At 36.4% G+C, this 22535-nt stretch overlaps 1 protein-coding gene across 1 annotated transcript in view; it reads right to left on the bottom strand.

Annotated features, from left to right (window-relative positions):
* SPAG17 (sperm associated antigen 17) overlaps positions 1 to 22535 on the bottom strand; it is a 193891-nt gene that overhangs the window by 60711 nt on the left and 110645 nt on the right. Inside the window, exons 19-25 of the mRNA XM_004420602.3 lie at positions 18501 to 18682; positions 16551 to 16648; positions 10046 to 10285; positions 8952 to 9063; positions 6974 to 7132; positions 5643 to 5756; positions 695 to 870 (exon numbers count right to left, since the gene is read on the bottom strand). Of these exons, the coding sequence (XP_004420659.2) occupies positions 695 to 870; positions 5643 to 5756; positions 6974 to 7132; positions 8952 to 9063; positions 10046 to 10285; positions 16551 to 16648; positions 18501 to 18682 (1081 nt within the window). The remainder of the gene's footprint in view (positions 1 to 694; positions 871 to 5642; positions 5757 to 6973; positions 7133 to 8951; positions 9064 to 10045; positions 10286 to 16550; positions 16649 to 18500; positions 18683 to 22535) is intronic.

Here is a 22535-nt window from a genome sequence, read left to right as displayed (position 1 = left end):
TTGAGTATTTTTACATTGTACAAACCGTACCACTGTACTAGTAAATAGCAAAAGAGTCAAGATTGGGTAGGTAGTTTCCTTCTTGTTCCTCTTCTAGAACCTCTTTTGATCTATATTCTTCTATTAGGAAAATGTTTAGAGTCAAAGCCGGTGTGTTGTGTGTGTGTGTGTATATGTGTGTGTGTGTCTACATTTGGTGAAGGGTTGGAGGTAGAGGGTGGACTAGTGACTTGTACTTTAGTCTTGTCGAGTTTTTAGTACATCAATATCTAAATCCAAGTCTACCAAATGCAAGTGTTTCCATTGTTTAGTTAGAGATCCTCCTCTTCCAATTGTTGTTTATCTCAATGGAACTAAATAAAGTATTTGAAATAAGGAACAGTAGAAAATTGACCAACCGAAAGCAAAAACACCTAAGAACCAGGGTGGAAAAAAGGTTGAACTAGTCTTTCTGAGTTTAGAATGAATGACCTGAGACAGTTTGTATATGACAATATGTCTCCTGGCATGGGAATTCAACTCTTGTGTGCAAATATCTTCTTGTCCATTCAAACTTGACACTTCAAGGAATGTTAGTGAATCTACGCAATAAAATGTATGCACTGTAATAACACTATTGACATAACTCACGATTTTTAAAAAGTTAACATTGAAGCAGAAGAAGAGTTTGGGAATCATGGCAAGGTCCATTCACCTTTTTCTCTTCTTCTTTCAGGTGTTCCTCTTCTTTAAGAGATTCTTTGGGCTTTTCTTTGCCTTTTGTTTTCCCTTTTGCTTTGCCTTGAGGGACAGTGACTATAACAGGAATTACTGTTGGAGTAAGTGCTGATGGGATATTCAACATTGCTTCCAAATTAGGATCCTTATCCTCTATAAAGAAAAAAAGGAGAAAACAAGTAAATTAGACAGACATTCATATTGGATATATTTGTTAAATAAAATTTACATCTCAAATATTTATACAAGTTGGCAACAATTTTTACCTTGCTGAATATGATTTATCAGTAAGATAGATTTCAGGAGTAATATAGTTGATTTGAAAATCAGGATTGTAGTTTAAAAGTCTGAGGTACTTCCTACTTTGGTATATTTGATTTAGTCATTACTTCACATGTTCTTGTCTTTCCATCTAGATTGTAAACTCCTAATGATAGGGCAGTAAACTCTCTCTTCATTTGCTTGAGAAATATTTATTAAGAGGCTCATATATACAAAATGTTTGGAGCAGTGGGCAGTAATGAAAAAACTATACAAAAGACCTTACGAAGCCAAAATAGTCTAAATAAGATCTGCAGTCAAATAGCTTCAATAGAAGGACATATCAAACAGAAACATAAGGGATACATACAAGGAAATCCTGAAAAGAAATAGATTATTTCTAGCTGAGATGATAAAGGAAATTTTTTTGCAGAAGATCGATTTTATTCTGGGTTTTAAAGGATTGTCAGAATTCTAAAAAGAGAGCTGATCTGTGGAGGAATTATGTTGGAAGCTTCTGAGCATCCCTTACATCTTGAATTCTATTCTCCTCTGGGTCCCAGGATAACACTACCATCTGGATCTCCTCTTACCTCTCCAGTTAAGTATTTTCTCAGTTTCCTTTACTGACTCTTCCTCTTTTGTCAACCCCTTAAATGTTGCTAGGTCCCAGGGGTTTTCCCCTTATCATTACCTAACAGATGTTCTCAACTCTGGCTGCCCATAATAATTAGTCATGGAATTAAAAAAAATTCTCAGGCCCCTACCTTCACCTACTGAATCCAACACTCTGAGGATGAGGCCCAGGCATTTATATTTGTGAAACATCACACGTGATTGTGATACGCAGCCAGGGCTGAGCACCTGTTTTTGTATATATATATATTAGATCCAAGTATCTCATCCACTACTGGGGCGCCGACGGTCATCTCTATGCTAATGACTCCAAAATTCACATCTCAAGGCATGATCTTTCTTCTCAGCTCCAGGTGCATATTTACAACCGCTTTTAGATATCTCCTCCTGGTTGTGGTACTGGAGACATTTCCAACTCAGTAAGTTTCTCCTCTCCCAAGCAGGGTAATGCCATGACCAACCGTGCACCTTATTTCTCAGGTTAGACATTGAGATCATTCGCATTTTCTCTGTTTGACTCAGCCTATCCTTCCAACCAGTCACCAAGCCCTCAGAAATTTCTCTCAGATCATGCCTCACCTATCTATTCCTACCTTCCACCTTAGTTCAGATTCTCACAATCTCTTGATTGATTTTTTGCAACAGTTCCCTAACTGGTATCATGGCACCTCCAATACCACCACTTCAGTGTACTTTCCAAACTATCATTAAAATTATGTGCCTAAACTAAAATCTCACCACGTCACTTCCCTTTCCTTACTTAAAGACTTCTGCCACACACTAACCATAAAGGACATACAATGCTCACCTTTCCACTCTAGCCACACTCAACTTTTCACCTTTCTGTAAAGATGCCACACTTTTACACAGTTGTGTATTTATACAAATGGTTCTACTATCTAGATTCCCTTTCCTTGTTGCTTTGTCTTGATAGTTCCCACTCATCTCTCAAGTCCCATCTCAGATACTATACTTTCTCTCTGAAGTATTTTCTAGCTGCTCCCAGGACTCTGTTTATATATAATTTCTAGCCCTTATGCAGTTATTTCTCCGTTTATGTTTTCTTTTCCCATTAGACAATGAGTTCTTTGAGCAGAAGTAGCATGGCTTTATTCATCTTAGTGACCAGTGCCAGCAAATTGCCTGATCCGTAGGAAGTACAATATATAAATAAGTGAATGGCATCCAGTTACAGGCAGCTAGAAACTCCTCCCTCTCATTGTCATTCATTTACTCATTCAGTAAATATTTATTGGGTACCTACTACTGTGTACCATAAATTGGATAGCCAACGATGAGCGAGACTACAAGGAACTTACAATGTAATGGGTACTTCAGATGAAGAAACCATTAAGTACAATGTCGTGTGATTAAGTCAGTGATAGAGGCAAAACAGAGCACCACCGGAACCCAGAAGAAGGGCATCTAACACAAAACACCTCTATACAAACTATTCTTTGGCTATACTGCATAGTCTGGCTTTCCATAAACATGTCACATTTTCGTACAACTGAGCTTCTGCATACACTATTTCTGGTATCTAGAATTTCCTTCCTTTGATTCTTTGCCTAAGCAATTTCCACTGACCTCCAAAGACCAGTTCACATGCTACTGCCACTTGCTCTGTGAGGGATTTCTCAGAGCAAGTAACCTGTAAGCTGAGACCTGAAGGATGGGAGGAAGTTTAGTTGTTGAAAGTGGCGGTGTACATAGCAGGAGAAAGTGTTCTGAACAAGTAGCACAGCATGAGCAAATGGCCAGAGATAAGAGAAAGCACAGTTCATTCAAGGAACTGAAAAGCACAAAAAAAATAGGGCAGCCGAGTTGTAGAAACAACCTAAATGTCCATAGATAAATAGATAAATAAAATATAACATATACATACAATGGAATACTATTCAGTCTTTAAAAAAAAGGAAATTCTGCAATATGCGACAATATAGATGATCCTTGAGGACATGACACTCAGTGCAAAAAGCCAGTCACAGAAAGACAAATAGTGCATGATTCCACTTACATGAGGAATCTAAAATAGTCAAATTCATAGAATCAAAGAGTGGAATGGTGGTTGCCAGGGGCTGGGGGGAGAAGGAAATGGGGAGTTACCAATCAAAATCAATAGGCATGAAGTCAGTTAAGCAAGATGAATAAGTTTTAGAGAGCTGTATATACCCAACCAAGGGAGGAGAATTGGATTGGAAATTTGTTTAGCCATTAGCAGATAAAAGTTCTTAAATATTAGTGTTACATGCATCCTTAAGAAATTTATAACGTATTTTTCACAAAGATTCATGCCTTCAACATTTTTTCTTTTTTTGGTGAGGAAGACTGGCTCTGAGCTAACATCTGTTGCCAATCTTCCTCTTTTTGCTTGAGGAAGATGGTCCTTGAGCTAACATCTATGCCAATCTTCCTCTATCTTGTATATGGGACGCCACCACAGCACGGCTTGGTGAGTGGTGTGTAGGTCCATGCCTGTGACCTGAACCCCGTGACCCTCAGGCCACGCAGAGTGTGCAAACTTAACCACTACACCACCAGGCAGCCCTTCAACATTTTTTTTTTTTTTTTGTGAGGAAGATCAGCCCTGAGCTAACATCCATCACCAATCCTCCTCTTTTTGCTCAGGAAGATGGGCCCTGGGCTAACACCCGGGCCCATCTTCCTCTACTTTATATGGGACGTCGCCACAGCATGGCTTGACAAGGGGTGCGTTGGTGTGCGCCCGGGATCTGAACCTGCGAACCCCGGGCTGCTGAAGCAGAGTGAGCATGTAACCGCTACGCCACTGGGCCGGCCCTCCCTTCAACTTTTTTTAATATACAAGAAGTAAAACATTATTTATTATCTACACTATAAACATTTTCGAATGTAGTACTTATAATCTGAAATTAGGAACATTTGTTTTAAATGGAATGATTGCATATTAACTTAAGGATTAAATCAAGAATAAGGAAACCACTTAGGAAATAGCAGCAACACAATTGAAAGAGAATGTAAATAACTTAATCTAAAATAATGGTAACCTATGTTCAGAAGGGATAGGATTTTTTAATGACTATGTGTGATAATGGCTTTTAATACATGATATGTTAGGCACTAAATGACTTCCTGAAGTGCTGATTTAAAAACAAATCAAATACAAAATTAAAAGATAAAACCCCAAATAAAGCAAAAATAATAACAAGTTTAATGAGCTCTTTAACTCACTAGAGTACTACAATATTGGGCACATGGTAAGCAACGAGATTATAACGATCCATGGGAACGTTGTCTCTGCAGAAAAGGAACTACATAGTAAGGCAGATAATCGGATCACCGTGATGCACACATGGTTTTACGGCTAGATAGCATAGGGACTTCCTTTTGATTTTGTAAAGGGTTTTTTTTTTTAAAATCTGTTGTGGTTAGATTCCTGTAAAATGCACGAGAACCCACAAAATTTCCTAATTGGTTTTTGGTAAAGTGACATATTATTTTGTGGTTTGTAAGGAAATAGCTTCCAGTTGGAGAATTTGTTTATTAAAAGTGGGGTAAAGAAATCCTTCAAGATGTCCAATGAATGGCTCCTTTAAGACTAATGTTCTGAAGCACACTGAGCAGTTGCACAATCACAGGATTCATAAAAATATTATTCTGTAGAAAACCAGGAGAATTTCTTGGCAAATTATGCTTTCTTTGACACCAATTAACAGACTTATTTTCATGGGCTAGTTACCAAAGATAACTGAAATATATATATGTATATATATATACGATCTTATTATACATATGTGATTGTATATAAGATTATATATATATGATAAATGTTGTTTAAAATGTCAAAGCACTGCTATTTTCTATGAATGAAAGATTATATATGTACATACATATATACACACACATATATACGTACACACACATATATTCCCACCCTTCAGGAAATGAAGGTTATTAAATCAGAACATGTTTATCATCAAGTGAGCAGACCGAGGATGGGCAGACACCCTTGGTCATGGGACACATCCTTTCTGTTATGTGTATTTCACCTGGTGCCATTCCACTTGATCCGTAGTAACTTATTGAGAGGCAGATTCCATTTTCCAAGGTGGCAGAAAAAGATCCAAACTTGCTGACAGCTTTATTCTCCACATCTGACTCTTCTAAAAGACAAAATCGAATCAAGGACATTTCCATTTTATTAAAAAGAAACGTAAGCAAACTTAGTGCAAAGTGGAAATCACCTAAATATGTAAAAACATGGATATGATTAAGTAAATTATGATATATATGTATATACCGATGAATCGCAAAATCATTAAAAAAGCTTGTTTTCAAAGAATATTTAACGAATAGAAAAATGCTCATGATGATAAAGTGAAAAAGAAATACACTATGAACAATGGTTACTGCTGGGATGGTGGAATTACGGGCAACTATTATCTTCTTTAAATATTCCTATATTTCCTAATTTTTTATAATAAACAATATATTTTTATATTGGGTAAAACAAAGAAAAGTAATTTAAAAATTTCTGTTTTAAGTTCTTGGGTACATTGAAACTCGTTCAAAGACTGTGTTCCTATCTTGAGTTTGGAAAATACTGTGACCATAACCAAATTTATTAGCAAGATTTTGTTATTGATCTTATCACAAATTTGAGTCCAAAACATTTTATTAATGAACTCATCCCCTTTTGCAGGTACAACCTACGTCATAATGGGCAAGAAGCAATTAGTTTCCCTAGGTGGTGTTGCCTGGGGATGTTAAGGGGTGTTATCAGGAAGTTTCATGGTGTACAATCAACGGACATCTACTTGGATCTCTCATCTACAAATAGATAGAGACCCTCATGGCCAAATTTAGGATTCTTCTCTTGTCCTTGCAACCTAAGAAATTTGACACTCTAGGGACAACTAAGTGATAGAGCATAGAACGAAACCGCATCATTTGCAGTGACTATTGGAGAGAAGCTAAACCTTCAGGAGAGATCAAGTAATAGGACCTGAGTCATAGAGACTGCACTTGGTACAAATGCACAAAACAAAATTCAGGCCAGAATGGACATTGCAAATTCAATGTTGCTACACAAAGCCAGCCAGGCTAGGTAGACTGTGTATGATAACTGGAATCAAGAGCTCGTGCCCACAGGCGGCAAAATCCAGTAGCAGCCCTCTATAGATGGCCTATGTATACAATGTATATACACATTACATTAGGGAAAATGTATATAAGCAGAACGGCAAAACACTTTAGTTACCATCTGGAAAAGTCACACATGCTAAGTGCAAGGGATGCACGTGTGTTTCTGGCAGGTGGATGGGTTTGACACATTGCTGAAGTATTAAGCCCCCACTGCCACAAAGATGCAGCTGCTCACTTGTTTCAAGATTTTGTTCTTCCTCTCTTTCATCTTCTTCATCGTCTAAAGAATAATCGTCATCTTCTTTTTCCTTTCTCACAATTTTCTTAGGGTCTGTTAAATGAATTATAAAACTGTGCTTGTCCTTTTTCACTCTCACTTTGATAAAAGTTGGGCCTGGGGAAGAATCATGGGAGAGAAGATGGGCTGATTATGATGCCCCATTAAGCTCCTTGACAAGACATTTAAATAACACAGCATAGAATTTAAGTCAGGGAAGGGAAATCCCTAGGGATGTCACCATTTTTATGAAAAGATGCCTATAGGAATAAGGTGATGGTGGAATTCCAGGAATATATGGCAGGTGGATCAGGGAGACACGTGCAGACTTTCTACTCACATCTCAAATAAATTACAGAAGAGAAAATAAATTGGCCGAGGCTAACGTATACCCATACTCAACTTTATGATTAATCACATGAGATAGTTAATGTGAAAGTTTTGCAACTTATAAAGAATTACATAAACATTAGATACAGTAGTTATTATTGTTAGTAGGAACATATAAGAATTTTCATAACATATTCTCTTCTAGTGTTCTGACTCATTTTTGTCTCTTCTCTCAGCTTTTTTCTTCTACTTTTTTTAATCTAGCTTTTTCCTTTCAACTTTGATTGAATTATCATCTCTCATAATTGGTAACATTAGAATGAAAATACTGTATTTACTATGAACCATTTGAAACCTATATACATTGTATGCGTATGCAAATTTTGGTAAGAGCAAGGAATAGTTATTGAAAACAGAACAAAGCATTATAAAACTTGAGTCCAGTGCTTTTCTCAGTTATGTGATTCTGAGTGCCATTTTTAATTACTACTAATTGTACCCCATACCCACGGATGATATTCAAAATGTTAAATATTAAAACATGATAATATAAATAAATGTGCATACCTATATATTAATAAAAAATCCCTTTCAGTTTTTAAATAAATAAACCTCATATAATAAAACAATCTGGTATTTGATGTCAGTTGTATTACAAGCCATTCTTCAAATAATTTGAATAACTTGCAGGCCTTTTTTATTTTAAAATTCATTGGTGTGATCTTTCGTTTGATGTGGCAAATATTATCTAATGATGTTTCCACTTGAGCCATGATTTCACATAGAGAACAGCATCTAATTCCTGCAATGATTTCCTCATTAAATTGATAGTCATTAGACTATGTGTAATCTTGTGGATATGATACAGGTTCCAGCTCACATTCCCTCCACACTGACTTCTTTACAGCTTTTGGAGACCACTGCTCCCTACCAGACAGTAAGCTGTCAAGTAAAGCCCAGGTCCTCAAACCCACCTGAGGGATCTTTCAAGCACAGTGAAAAGATAAGTCCTGCATGACGTCCCTGATAGGTCCCCTAGAGCCCAGATCTGTTCTTCCCTTGGGAAGACTTAAGCATTTCCTTTAGGGCTTTTCCAGCCTAGGTCCTCCTCAGCTCATCTGCAAGACCCTTCTCCTACTTAAAGATTTCTGAAGCCAGAGGCAATTTCTCTGTAGCTAAAATAACTCAGTGTCAACAGCAGGCCGCCAAACTCTGTGCCCCAGAGCCCACTCCAGAAATTTGCTCTAAGTTCACAGTATGTGCTTGGTTTCTGAGACAACACCATGTGTTGTAATTAATATTACTAATTAACTATTTGCTTATTGCAGTTACTACTATACTATTTTCCAATCGTATAGAAATGTTTTAATATTTTAACAAGTGGAATGTTCATATTAGTGTGTCCCAGCTAACCTCTCAGCTGGCCTGGGCCTTGCAGAGTCAATTATAACAGAAAAATGTGAAAAATGCTGAATGTGGCGCATAAATGCATAGCAGTGGGCACATTACCACTCTCACCTTTCACGCTCAAGAGTACAGTGCCTCAAGATGATCTGAAATGGGTTAATAGCTTTCAAGAGATTAACCAGCTGCTTTCAAAATGTACCTTTTTCAAATGTCGTCTTTTCTACTTCAATCTGCCCTCCATCTGAAGGATATAGATAACAATTTGTTCCTGAGATTTGGACGGGTATATCTCCCATATTGTATCCACGAAACTGGAAGAGAAAATATCATGCTATGAGTGTGGAACGGCAACTGACAAAAATCAACTCATCAGTGTGAGCCAACTCAAGTTGCCATAAGCTTAACTTCTGCTCAATGATTTGTCTGCCACTTTGTAGACTCAGGGGCCAGTGTCCATAGTATCTTTAGCAACTCCTGTGGTATTACAATGACAGGCAGAATTAAACGAGGCCCATGGTTTTAAACTCTGTTCATTGGAGCATCCTTATAATTCAGTGCAAATCAAATCACTGTACTCTTGCCAAGGCAGTGTGAGAAAAAATCAATTTCTCTTTCCTTGGCTGTTAATTTTCTGTTTAAAGTGAACTGATATATTGAGGAGTATTGACACTTTTAGCTTTAGGGGGTCATATGTTAAAGACTTTTTACTAAGTGTTGCTAATAGAGCTTCAGGTGATTCTGATACATGCTAAAGCTTGAGAACACCTGGCTCAGAGTAGTAGCTAGAAGGGAAAAGGACTGTTACATTTCTTTCCAGTTTTTCTGCCATTAGATTTTCCAAAACTGCATGAGGGAGAGATTGGCAAAGGGAAGGTGTTACAAAGCATACAAGCAAGAAACCTAGGTGCCTGCAGAGAGGCAATCGAGTGTACTCAGGAACCCCCGTCATCCGAGCCAGATAAAAAGGTATTCTTTGTGGACACTTTGACCTATCACAGTGGCTTATTTACATAAACCTAAATATATGTTTTTGTGTCAAATTTCCATCTTTACCGCCCTTAGTAACCTAGCTTCACTGCACTCAAGAGGGTGTTCCTATCTTGGTGATTGGCTGCAAAGAAGGTCCTAGGTATCGGGGTGGAATACAGGTCTGAGACCAGTTGTGCTAGAAGAAACCCCAAAGCCTTCTGGGGTCGCAGTAAAGAATGGGAACCTTATGTTTCCATAGAAGCTGTGTTTTTCCCAAAACAGTTAAGAATGACCCAAAGATGCTTTTTAGAAAATTGATGTTACCGGGTAAACTATCTGAGATTCCGGTTGCTGGAGGGGCTCCTCTGTTACTTCTGGGTCCCTGATTTGCTCTTCTTTCGCGTTCTCCTTGAAAAAAGATTTTTTCTTCAAAAGCCTACTATCTTCTTTCTCTACCTTTTCCTTGCCTTTCTTTTTACCAGCTTCCTTATTCTTTTTTTCTGCTTTTTTTTCTTCCTTTAAGCGTTCCTCTTCTGCTAATCGATCTTGTTCTTCTTTCCATGCCTGCCAACACGTTAAAAACATTGAACAGCATTTTTGAAACAAATTAGATTCCATTGAGGTTCATTTTGGAGAGTATTTAACAGGATTTTTGTAAGTGGTATCTCTGAAAAACCAAAATCCTGAGCTAGAAACCTTGGAGTCATCCTCGATGTTCTCTTGCTCTCCCCCGACTCCTCTGTACTAAATCCTGCCAGTTCTCTTCAGAGATCTCTCCTCACCTCACTTTGTTCTCTCATCCTCTGTTCAGGTCTTCTTACCCTTAGCCTGAACTACTGCGTCAGCCTCTTAGCTTGTCTCCCTGTCGCCTATACTTTTCCACATGAGTCCCATCCCCAATTTAGGTCTTAAACATGGTTAGTCAGAAACATGGTATGCTAGGTGTTTCCTGACATAAAATATTTCAAAAATTATGGATAAAATATAAAAATCATCATTGAAATGCATAGCAGGGCTGGTAGCAAAGTCGAGTATACGAGAAAGCACTAACCCAGTGCAGGAGGTGGGCACCAAAGACAGCAGTTTCCCAGGGGGTACCTGCCTATCCCTGGCAGCCTAGAACTTGGGTTTTAATGGGTAATGGGGACTACAGACATAACCTGGGAGATCAGACCAGAGACCTCTGAATAGAGCAGGTATTTTAAAAAATGACACTTTCATTGGGTGAACTAGAAAAGAATCTTGCCCCATTGAGAAAGACCATGAATTCTAGCCTGCTTCCTTGGCCCTGAGTTAAAGGGAGAATGGGAGAGGAAAGTCACCCCTGAGAACTCCTAACCACAAGCCTGTCCTCACACAGATTTGTGGCCAAAATGAACATTACCTTAAAATTTTATTCTAAAAAGGTTGTGAGTTGATATGAGCTCGCAAATGAAAATCATAAAACCTGAGAAATAAGCCAAAAGAAAGAATGTGAAGAAGAAACAAACTGTGAAATTATATCTGCAAAGATTGCAGATATTGGAATTATCAAATAGAGAATATAAAATAAGTGGTTTAATATGCTTAAATAAAGAAAAGGAGGAATCAAAAGTATAAGTGAGAAACAAGAGAGTATCAAAGATAAGATGAGTTTGGAAGCCCTCTTGGAAATGGAATAGAAATTTTGAAAAGGCAGTATTTGAACAGATAACGGCTGAGACATTTCCAGAGTTGATGAAAGACACTAATCCTAACATTCAGGAAGGCCAATGAATTAAAAGCAGGAAATAACAGTGGACCCAGCTCATACTGGCTTGAAAGAGCTTATGGTTCAATTTTCAGGAACTTTTTCAGACAATTGTTAATAATGCACAATTAAATAACATATTAAGAACAAAGGCAATAAAAGCTCAAAACTTAGCACCTTCCTAATTATTTTGTTATATTTCACTATCTATACTCTTGAGGTTATTTATGTCAACTGTATCTGTATCGTAGAAATACAATATAATGGTGTGCTACTGTACATTGCTTCCAACTCTGCATTCAGTGATGTCATATCGGTAGCTTGAGATCAGCCATGATAGGCGTATTTACACTACAGAAACCAGCAGATGTTACAAATCAGGGATTGATTGACTGTTGATTATCTAGACTTAAGCGATGGAGAAAATGTTAATTATGCAGATTAAACTTAAAAGTGTGTCACATCTGGAGCTGTCACATTGTAACTAGCACACAAAATTAAAGAAATATTCTTCCAGGATTCAAAAATTATCATCTGATTCAGCAAAGTTGCTCATGTCATTGATGAATGAGTGAGACATATCCCTTTCTTGTTAACCTTTACCTTACTTGTTCATAGAAAATATCAGCCAACATTCATATTAGAACTACACTTTTTTGTCAATTGTAACCATAGTTTGGCTAAGGATACAAGAGCTTAGTAAAAATCAGTGAAAGCATTCTGTGAGAACCAATTGGCTAAATGGAAATTACAATAAAGAGTATTATATGTTTTATTATTTGTAAATAGTGTGCTATGCATACTATATAGCAGCACAATGTAGAGTAAACTTTTTTTTTTCCTAGAGAGCTATTGCTAAACATTTACCAGCACACCACTGAATGTTTTCAAAGCAGCTAGAGAGAAAAGATAAACTGTCTACCAAGGAATGACAAATTAGATTGACAATCCATTTATTAACAACTACAATGTCAGCAAGGAAAATGTGGAACTACATCTTGAGAGTACTAAGAGGATATAAAAAAGTCAACCAAAAATTTTGTAAATGAAAACTATGTTTAATGAATAAGAGTAAAATAAAGGCCATTTTTCAGATAAGTAAAAACCGAGGTTTAATAGCAACAAACCCTCACTAAAGGAAGTTCTAAAGGAAATACTCCCAAAATATAAAATGTAGGAAGAAATGCTCAACAAAAAAATGGTAAGCACAGGACTAAATCTAAATAACATTGGCTATATAAAACAATGACAATAATAGTGTCTAATTTGTGAGAACAAGAAAAATCAAGATAAAGCTTAAACATACGTTGTGAGAGGAGAAGCAAATTGTAAATAATTTAATAGTTCTTTGTATTGTTCTGGAAGAAAGGAAAGATATTTTATTTAGTTTAGACTTCATTAAATCATATATACAAGTTGAATTTCTAGAGCAATCAATAGTAGAATAGAAATAGAGTGTCTACATTCTAAACTTTTCCTATCAAGGGCCAGATAGTAAATATTTCAGGCTTTTTGGGTCCAGAGACAAAATCAAGGACATTATGTAGGTACTTATGTAACAAGTGAGAAAAGTAATTTCTGCAAATATTTTATTGACAAATCATTGAATACAGTTTTTTTTTTTTTGTAATACAGTTCTACTAATAAGAAAATAGAATTTGTTTTGGGGGAAGGATAACATTTCACTTAATTAGAGTTAAAATTCATGTTCCCTATCATTAAATTGATGGCAAATGAAAAGAGAAAATATGCTCAATACGAAGGAAAGGAAGAAAAACAAGAGGATCATAGAAAAGGCAGGAAAATAAAAAATACAAAAATGATTCGTTGAAGAAATTCCAAATATATAATTAATCAGAATAGATATAAATGGATTAAACTCTCCTGCTATAAGAGAAATCATCAGACATGATTTTTTTAAAAACTCTAATTTATAGTCCCTGTTTACAAGAGACACACTAAGACACAGAAATGTGAAAATAAGGAGACAGAATTTTCCAGTCTAATGTCATCTGAAAGAAAGTTCTTATCACTTTATTTTTCTTTATTAATTTTAGAATCAGCTTTCCAAGGTTCATAAAAAACACTGTTGGGATTTTGATAGGAATTACATTGAATTTATAGCGTATTTCATTTCCTAAATTGAATCTTCTCTTCCATGATAATGGGGTATTTTCCCACTTATTTAGGTGTTTAGTGTCCTTCAATATTTTGTAATTTTCTCCATGAAGACTCTGTACATCTTTTATTAATTTATTTTTCTTGGCACCTTATAGGTTTTGATGACCTTGTGAATGATATTTGTTTTATATTACATTTTCTAATTGGTTATTGTTAGTGAATCGGAATTCCAGTGATTTTTTTCCCTGTAGATCTTGTATATGGCAACTTTGCCAACACAATCTTAATACTGATGCTTATTAATAACAATACAAAAGTCTTTAGACTAATTTCAGTCATCATAGGCACAAAAATTCTAGATAAAATACCATCAAATCAAACCTAATTGTTTATTAAAATAATAACACATCATGAAAAAATAGTGCTATAATTTTTCATCTATAATGTACATAAAGGAGCTTATTAAAAATTAAAATTCCTAGATTCTACTCTCAAAGATGCAGTTAGGATGGAGTGAAGGCATGCATTTTATGTCTCTCCTCCCCCAGAGACACCTAGGCAATTATGATATATGTGGTTATGTGGGATGAGGACTAAACTTTAGGAAATGCTGAAGAGGATTTTGTTTTAGAAATGCAAATGTTATTCATATTGTTAAATCAATATCCATAATTCAATACATCAACAAAATAAAGGAGGAAATCCAATAGATGTTAGTTTCAATACCAATAGACATTTAAAAAATCTGATAAAATTAAGCAGCAATTAATAATAAACTTAAAGATTTGCCACGTAATTATCTTTACCATTAAGACCAAGATGCCACAGAGGCTCACCAACATTAACCAACATTGTTTTGAGGTTTATTGCATGCTGATGGGGGTGGGGAAGTCAGCTCTTGCCTAACCAATGTTTAAGCTTATAATAAAGCTACTGCAATTAAAATAGTATGGTACTAGCAAAGGAATAATTAGGTAGGTGACTGAAACAGAATACAGCATTCAAAAATGGATTTAAAACAATGAATGGGGGGGCCAGCCCAGTGGCGCAAGCGATTAAGTGCTTGCGCTCCGCTTCAGCGGCCCAGGGTTCCTGGGTGCGGATCCCGGATGCACGCTGACGCACTTCTTGTCAAGCCATGCTGTGGAGGCGTCCCATATAAAGTAGAGGAAGATGGGCACAGATGTTAGCTCAGAGCCGGTCTTCCTCAGCAAAAAAAGAGGAGGATTGGTATCAGACGTTAGCTCAGGGCTGATCTTCCTCACACACACACAAAAAAGGAATGGGTACCTAATATGCAATATAGTCAACATCCCAACTCAGTGGAGCCCTGGGGGATTAATGTTACATTTAATTAAATGTTTTTAGTAAAATGACAGTTCATCTGGGCAAAGAAAAAGTAAGACCCTTACATTAGACTATTAAAAACGAATTTTAGATAGATTAGATATCTAAATATAAAAAATATATCTATGAAAATATTCTAAGAGCGTGCAGAAAAATTAATGTATAATCTCAGGGTGGAATCAACCTAATGGAACAAAAAACACAGAAGCCCTGAAACCAGAAAGAGAATGATAGGTTTTTTTAAAACTTTTTTTGATAAGCTATAACATACATACAAAAAGAGCACAAATCCTAAGTGAATAGCTGAATGAATTACCAGCAAGTAAACACTCCTGTAACCACCCCCAGGTCAAGAACTAGATTATCTCCAGCTCCCCAGGAGCCCTCCTCAGGCTTCTCCCCAACCACTACCCACTTCTACTACCCCAAAGGCAACCATTGTCCTAATCTGTAATACTTTAGTTTAGCTTTGCCTGTTTGTAAACTTTATGTAAATGAAATTATACGTAAGGTATATATTCTTTTGACTCTCTCTTCTTTTGTTTAACATGTTTGTGAAATTCATTCTTATTTCTATGTGTAGCTATAGGTCATTCATTTCCAGATTTACATAGTATCTCATCATATAACTAAATCATACTAGGCAATCTACTGATGAATATTTGAATTGTTCCTGGTTTGGAAGAATTAAAAATAATGCCACAAGAACAATGTTGTCCGTGTGTCTTGGTGCACACATGTATGCATTTCTATTAGGTATATACTTCGGAGTGGAATTGTTCGGTTAAAGAGAAATTGTATGGCTAACTTTAGCAGATATGTCTAGTTTTCCAAAGTGGAAGTGCCAACCTATACTTCAAACAGCAGTGTATGAGAATTCATTTTACTTCACATTCTTGTCAAAATTTGGCATTGTGTCTTTTAAATTTTGGCCAAAGATGACTGATTTGACTACATAAAAGTTAAATATTTCTGAATAAATAGGAACATAAATTGATAATTATTAATAAGGAAATTATTTAACAAATTATGCTGCATCCAAATTATGGACTAATATATTGCTAAAAAAGTGAGATCTCTAGATATTGTCTGGAAGTGATATTCATGATAAATAGCTAAGAGAAAAAAGCATGTGGCGCAGTAAAAAAAAAAATACCAAATCTAAACCAAAACCAAGCAAATGAAAACTCTCTTTATATTTGTGCACGCGTGCTTGTATGAGCCTAGGACATACGCTCATACAACTGTTAATATTTCTTATTTCAGGGGCTTAGGAGAACCAGGGTGATTCTGATTTATTATTAAAGCATATATTACTTTTGTAAACAAAAATTGCAATTAAAAATATGCAAACAAAAATAATCAGCTGCAGCAGAAACAGAGAATATACCAAGTATGGACAAGGCACTGGTCTGGATTTGGGTTATATAAAAATGAATAACACAGCTTCCCTTAACGGCTTATCAGCTGGTGGAGGAGACAGTGTGGTGGAGAGATTGTCCTTTCATTTCAGATTCAATCATTTCTGAGAGTTTAACAAAAAGATTATTTGCTGTTGCACCACACAAATTCCCCATCACAAAATAACTTTGAATTTGTGATTACTCGGTCATTTGTCTTTCCTTGGATTACCTTGAGAGAGCCTTCTAAAATGAAAGGAATCCTTTCCTTCTCTTTCTCTTTCTCTTTTTCTTGATCTGATAACTCTGTTTTGCTCATTCCTTTGTTATCTATAACCAGAGAAAATGAAACTTCTTAGTAACTCCCTAAAATAAAGTTTCATAGAAGGACCAAACATCTGGGTTGTAGGGGATCACAAAGCTTATCAAGTTCAACTCCGCATTCACTCATCTCTGCATTTTTTCTTGCCATCTCCCAAGTGGACATGTGAAGTGGAACTGAGCTCCTTCAGGGATGAAGAACTCACTGGTGGTGAGAGCAGTGTCTTCCATTCTTGGTGTGTTGAGACATCGAAGCCCTTATTGAACTGGACTCTCTTCCTAGGGCTTTAGCCTAATCACTCCTAGTTTAACCCCTTAGGACCGCACAGAGCAAATCTAACTTTTCTTTCCATTTCAAAGCTCCCCTCTTGCCATTGTGGTCATTCAGTTTTGAAGATTTATGTCTTTCCTGACTTGAGAGGCCTCAAACTGAATGCAATACCTGCCAGGTGTATTCCAATCCCAAACCGACCGTTCTCTGGATTTCCACAGGCACCTACATAGCTATTAAGCTTCTGGTTCTGTTCAGAAGCAGAATAAAGAAAAGGCAGGTTAACCCACAATTTTTCTTGCTAAATAGGCAAGTAAGGCTGTAGGCACAGTTGTGAGAGGGCGACTCTCTCTCTCTTTTTTGTATAGTCCCCTCCATCCTTCCAGGTACTTAGTGCTGTCCTGTTGCTTTCCCCTCAGGAGGAAGGCCAAGCTGATGGATGGATTATATAACCATTTTGGTGGATGGTGAATGATTCATCATCAACTTGGTTTTCTAAGTTTTACTTTAGAATCAAGCCAAGTACTAATTCTTTTGGTAATTGATGGAGGTTGCAAAAACTTTGGAAATTATATAGCTTTGCTTCTTTATGAGTCACTTTCAACTTTGGCTATCAGAAATAATGAATATTATTAACATGGAGTCTATTCCCTTTGTACAAACCTAGTGAAATATCCTTATTTCCCAGATGAATTACTTCATTGTTTCACTTCTTTATCAAATATCTTTTCTCTTTTTGTCACCCTCTTCCCCCTTCCCCTGACAGCATCAAAGCCATGGAAATTAACAACAAAAACAAAGATATGTATTGATCCAACATCCTGTCAAGTCCCTGCCACAGGCCCCCCAAAATCTCTTTTCCCTTTGTTTTTGGATTCCCACCCTCAGTTAGTCTTAGGACTCTTCTGTTTGCTCTTCTAAGGAAGGTCTTGTTTTAATTTCACTTTTGGAATCTATAATTATTCTAATGGAGACGTACTGACTCTGAATTTACCTCATATATTGTTAACAATTGTTAGACAGCTGAACCTATCAATCCTACCAGAATAAAGGCATCTAACATTTCCCTAACATCATAATTGATCTGCACAAGAGATCAAATCTTCCAGATCTGGCAGGAAGTGGGGTCAACATAAGACAAATATTCCATTATCCCACTCAGGTACAACCTCATCATGTTTGGAATGCAATTATTCTATTTTTTAGAGAAAGTGAAGAGTCGCAGAAATTTTGTGGGTAACTCTTTTTTTTTTTTTGAGGAAGACCAGCCCTGAGCTAACATCTGCCAATCCTCCTCTTTTTTTTTTTGCTGAGGAAGACTGGCCCTGGGCTAACATCCGTGCCCATCTTCCTCTACTTTATATGGGACACTGCCACAGCATGGCTTGACAAGCAGTGCGTTGGTGCGCGCCCAGGATCTGAACCGGCAAACCCTAGGTTGCCGCAGCGGAGCGTGAGCACTTAACCGCTTGTGTCACCGGGCTGGCCCCATGGATAACTCTTTTTAATCCTGAAATATTCAGTCTTGATTAAATTAAGAAGTAAGAGAATTTTGGGGGACTTCACGTATAAGTTCAACCAGTTACCTACTTTTAGATTTTTTAACAGAATAAATTTTGTTAGGAGAAGCAATTTTGGCATTAGCAGAAGATGTCAATTCCAGTTCAAGCTTGCTCCTAGCGATTTCCTCAGCCATTTTAGTTTCCTGATATATAGCTTCTTCTTTTATGATCCAATCTTGAATTGATTGTGCAACAAGTTCCAAGTAATTCCTAAAAAAAGCAAAAAAGAGCAGATGAAAATTGAGTTACTATTAATTAGTTAAATAATGCTTAAGATACCGACTATGCAAATAAACTTTTCAAAAATGAACCGATCTTAAATTGACCATTTAAATAGGCCCTAAATTGCCTATTACAAATGTAACAGGCTCAGATATATCTTAGAGGTATTTTGCACAAAGTTGTCACATACAAATATCCAGGGAGCATATGAAAAATGCCCAACTTCATTCACAATTAAAGACATGTAAATTTAAAAATATTTCCACCCAAGTCAAGGATTAAAAAGTTTGATAATTCCAAGAGTTGATGACAGTTTGGAGAAAGAGTCACTCCCAACAATGTTAGTTGGAGAGTAATATGGTGCAATCTCTTTTTAGGGAAATTTTATAGCACAATGGAAACTCTTAAATGACCGCCAGCTAATTGACTCACTGGATTAACTGAAACACTCCAGTTTTGCTGTAAAACTTACTGGCCTTGTGAATATCCACATCCTAAACATTATGCCCTAGGCTGCTTGTGTGCTTATGCTCACATCAGCAAGTTGTTACTTACCAGGAGTCAGTCATATTTGTTCCCAAATCCATTCATGGTATTTATACTGATTATTATAATTATTTTTAAACTAAATGTTATGTATGCTTACAACATATAAATGTTCAAAGAGAGTTGTTTCTGAGGAAATCAGTTGAAATATTTAGGTTTGACAATAAAGATTTGATATTATCAAATTGTGTAAACATAAGGCCTAATTTGAAAACATAAAGCTAGATGAATTCTATACTCAGGTTGCTTCACAATTTTCTTTAATTCTTGATCCCTTTTAAAGAAATAAACTGAAACTGGTGGACTATGAAGTATGGGCACTCGACATCTTCATTTGGAAGGTAAAAGACATCTCAAAGTCAACATGTCCCCAAATGAACTCCTGGTCTCCAATCCAAACTGCCCTGTCAGAGCCTTTGGGCATCTTAGCTGATGGCAAGCCTACACTTTCAGTTGAACAGGCCAAACACCCTGAAGTCATCCTCGACTACTCTTATTTTCTCACACTCTTCTTCCTACCTGTCAAGAATTCCAAATGATTTTCTACAACATGTTTAAAATATATTCAAAATCTGATCCCTTCTCACTTCCTTTACTGCTATCTCTCTGGTCTAAGCTACTATCACCTTTTGCTAGGATTGCTCCAATAGCCTCTCAAGTGGTCTCCCTATTCCTACCCTCGACCCCCTGTGGTCTATTCTCAACACAGCAACTGGAGAGGTCCTTTTCATTCTTAAGTCAGATCCTGTCTGTCTTCTGCTCAGAACCTTTCAATGAATCTGCATTTCAAACAAAATCCACAATCCTTACTCTTGATCTGTGATGCGGGAATACTGACACCCATATACAGCCGAATCAGTGTTCAAATGAGATGACAAAATAAAGAATATTTCAGCATGCAATGATTCAGGAAGTTTGCCAGCCACAGACACTTTCTGAAAGAATTACTCACAAATGTATTCCAGCTGCATTAAAAAAATTAATCCAGGGGCCGGCCGGCAGTGTAGTGGTTAAGTTCGCCATGTTCTGCTTCGGTGGCCTGGGTTCAGGGGTTCGTAACCCAGGCATGGACTTACACCACCCATCAAGCCATGCTGTGGTGGTGACCCACATACAAAATAGAGGAAGACTGACATGGATGTTAGCTCAGGGCTAATCTTTCTCAAACAAAAAATGAGGAAAACTTCAACAGATGTTAGCTCAGGGCTAATCTTCCTCAGCAAAAAAAAAAAAAAATCCAAGAAAAAAGACAACATGGGATATAAGTAAAAGGGTTGAGGAAAAACAGTAAAATTTATAATTAAATGTAAATAACTATGATACTTATTTGATTGAAAATATTACTTCATACTTGGAAACAAATTTCTAGACAACTTCAAAATGGGAGGTAGGAGATTTGTTGAGAATAAGTGAAAATTTGTTAAAAGTCTTAACATTTTCTGCAAAATGATATTAACACTCATTACCTCCAGCTATGATATAAAAACATTTAAACATATAACTTAACGAGATAGTTGTAACCTCTAGAAGAATATAAATAGAATGTGTAATTTTTAAAAAATCACATGCTAAGAATAAACTTAAGAAAATTCAACCTAACAAAAGGAAGGAAAGGGATTAATCTTAAAATAGAAATATGCTTATAAAATTAGATGGTAGGAATAAGGCCAAACACAATATCAATAAAAATAAAAGTGAACAGATTAAATTCTGTAAATTTTAAAGTTCTTTAATATTGTTATTAATTATTATTAAAATCTTTAAAAAGACAGAGGCTTTCAGAGTAGCTGGAAAAAACTCAAGCTGAGATTTAAAAGAGATGTATCTACAAATCAAAATGATGCAGAAAATAAAAGGATGACAGATGGCTGACTAGGAAGCCAGAAGAAGTCTGGGTCCCTCAAGACTTTTTTGAGGCATTGTGCCACTCCAGATTTCTTGCTACAGGAGAAAAATAATCCCCTTATTAGTTTAACCACTGAGGTCAGTTTTCCATTAATATAGTAAAACACAATTCCTAGCTGACATGTAAAATGATTGAGAAAGTTGTATCAGTAAATTCTTATATAAAAGAGATTTCCAACAACATTAATATCAAACATGGTTAAATTCAAGGTGAAAAGCATTAAAGGGAACACGGGGGGACATTTTATCATATTGACAAAAGTTACAATCCATTAAGAAGGATGCTTTTAAAAATACAGATTCAAAACTAAATTTATACCTATACACATACACTGTACAATTACAGAACTAACAGGAAGGAGAAGTAGACAAAGCTATAATCATAAAGACAGACGTTCATACATCGCTTTCAGAAATGAGCATTTATCGTGAGAATATTTTGTTTAATTTTATTCCAATAGACTGGAAAATCTAGATGTCATGCATGATCCCCTAGAAAAATATGTTACCAAAAGTAATTGAAGAAAAAATAGAACACCTGAATAGAGGATTAATTTGAGAAGAACTGAAAAGGTTGTAGACAATCCATTCCTCATCCGTTCGCATCTCTCCCACTGGGTCCTGCAATTCAACCCCTAGGAAGCCACTAGCTCTAAACGGTTTTCCATGCGAAGTGTTCTTACCCTTCGCAAAACAGACAATGTACTATAGTATGTAAGCTACTGTATGTATGAGTAAAAGGTTAGCAACAGGGCCTTGGAAAATAATCTTGTAGTCCAACTTCTGACAGTATTGTTTTTTTTGGAAACTACAGAGTTAAGGTAAACGTGGACTGTTTTGACTGCCTTGTGTGCTCTGGAACCCCAGCTCTGTGGGCTTGTTCCTTAATGAGGCAGCTGAGAGTTGATATGTAGGTCTTGGTAGGAAACTGAGGCTGTGGCTTCTCTGGGTGAAGGGCAGCCACACAGTATCTGGTGCTCATCTTCAGCAGCCATACACAACCAGTGTTGGTGAGGGAAGCAAAAGAAAGTGTATTGGGGTATCTGCTGAGCCTCCTGATAAGATAAAGATGCTGGTCGTGCTGTATTTCCTGCCCTGTATTCTTTCATAAAGCTAGGTACACACAGAACTGGATTAAAGCCTACTGCATTGTGTGAGTCTGGTTGTTAATTTGAACCCATAACCATCTTGTACTGGAGAATCAGGTCATAAAAACAATACATAACTGCCAACGTATTCCAAGGGGTTAGCATAACACTGGTACATCTCTAAGTGATATATTTTTACACACTTGGGAGAATATTACAAAAATCACTGAAAAGTAAATTACGGAACACATCTTATAAAATAGATTATTGAGAGATAAAAATTGTATAGACAGAAGTAATTT

Source organism: Ceratotherium simum, chromosome 2 (genome assembly GCF_057802395.1).
Source record: "Ceratotherium simum simum isolate JZ-2026a chromosome 2, ASM5780239v1, whole genome shotgun sequence".
Classification (NCBI taxonomy): domain Eukaryota; kingdom Metazoa; phylum Chordata; class Mammalia; order Perissodactyla; family Rhinocerotidae; genus Ceratotherium; species Ceratotherium simum.
This window is presented reverse-complemented; position numbering and strand designations above follow the sequence as displayed.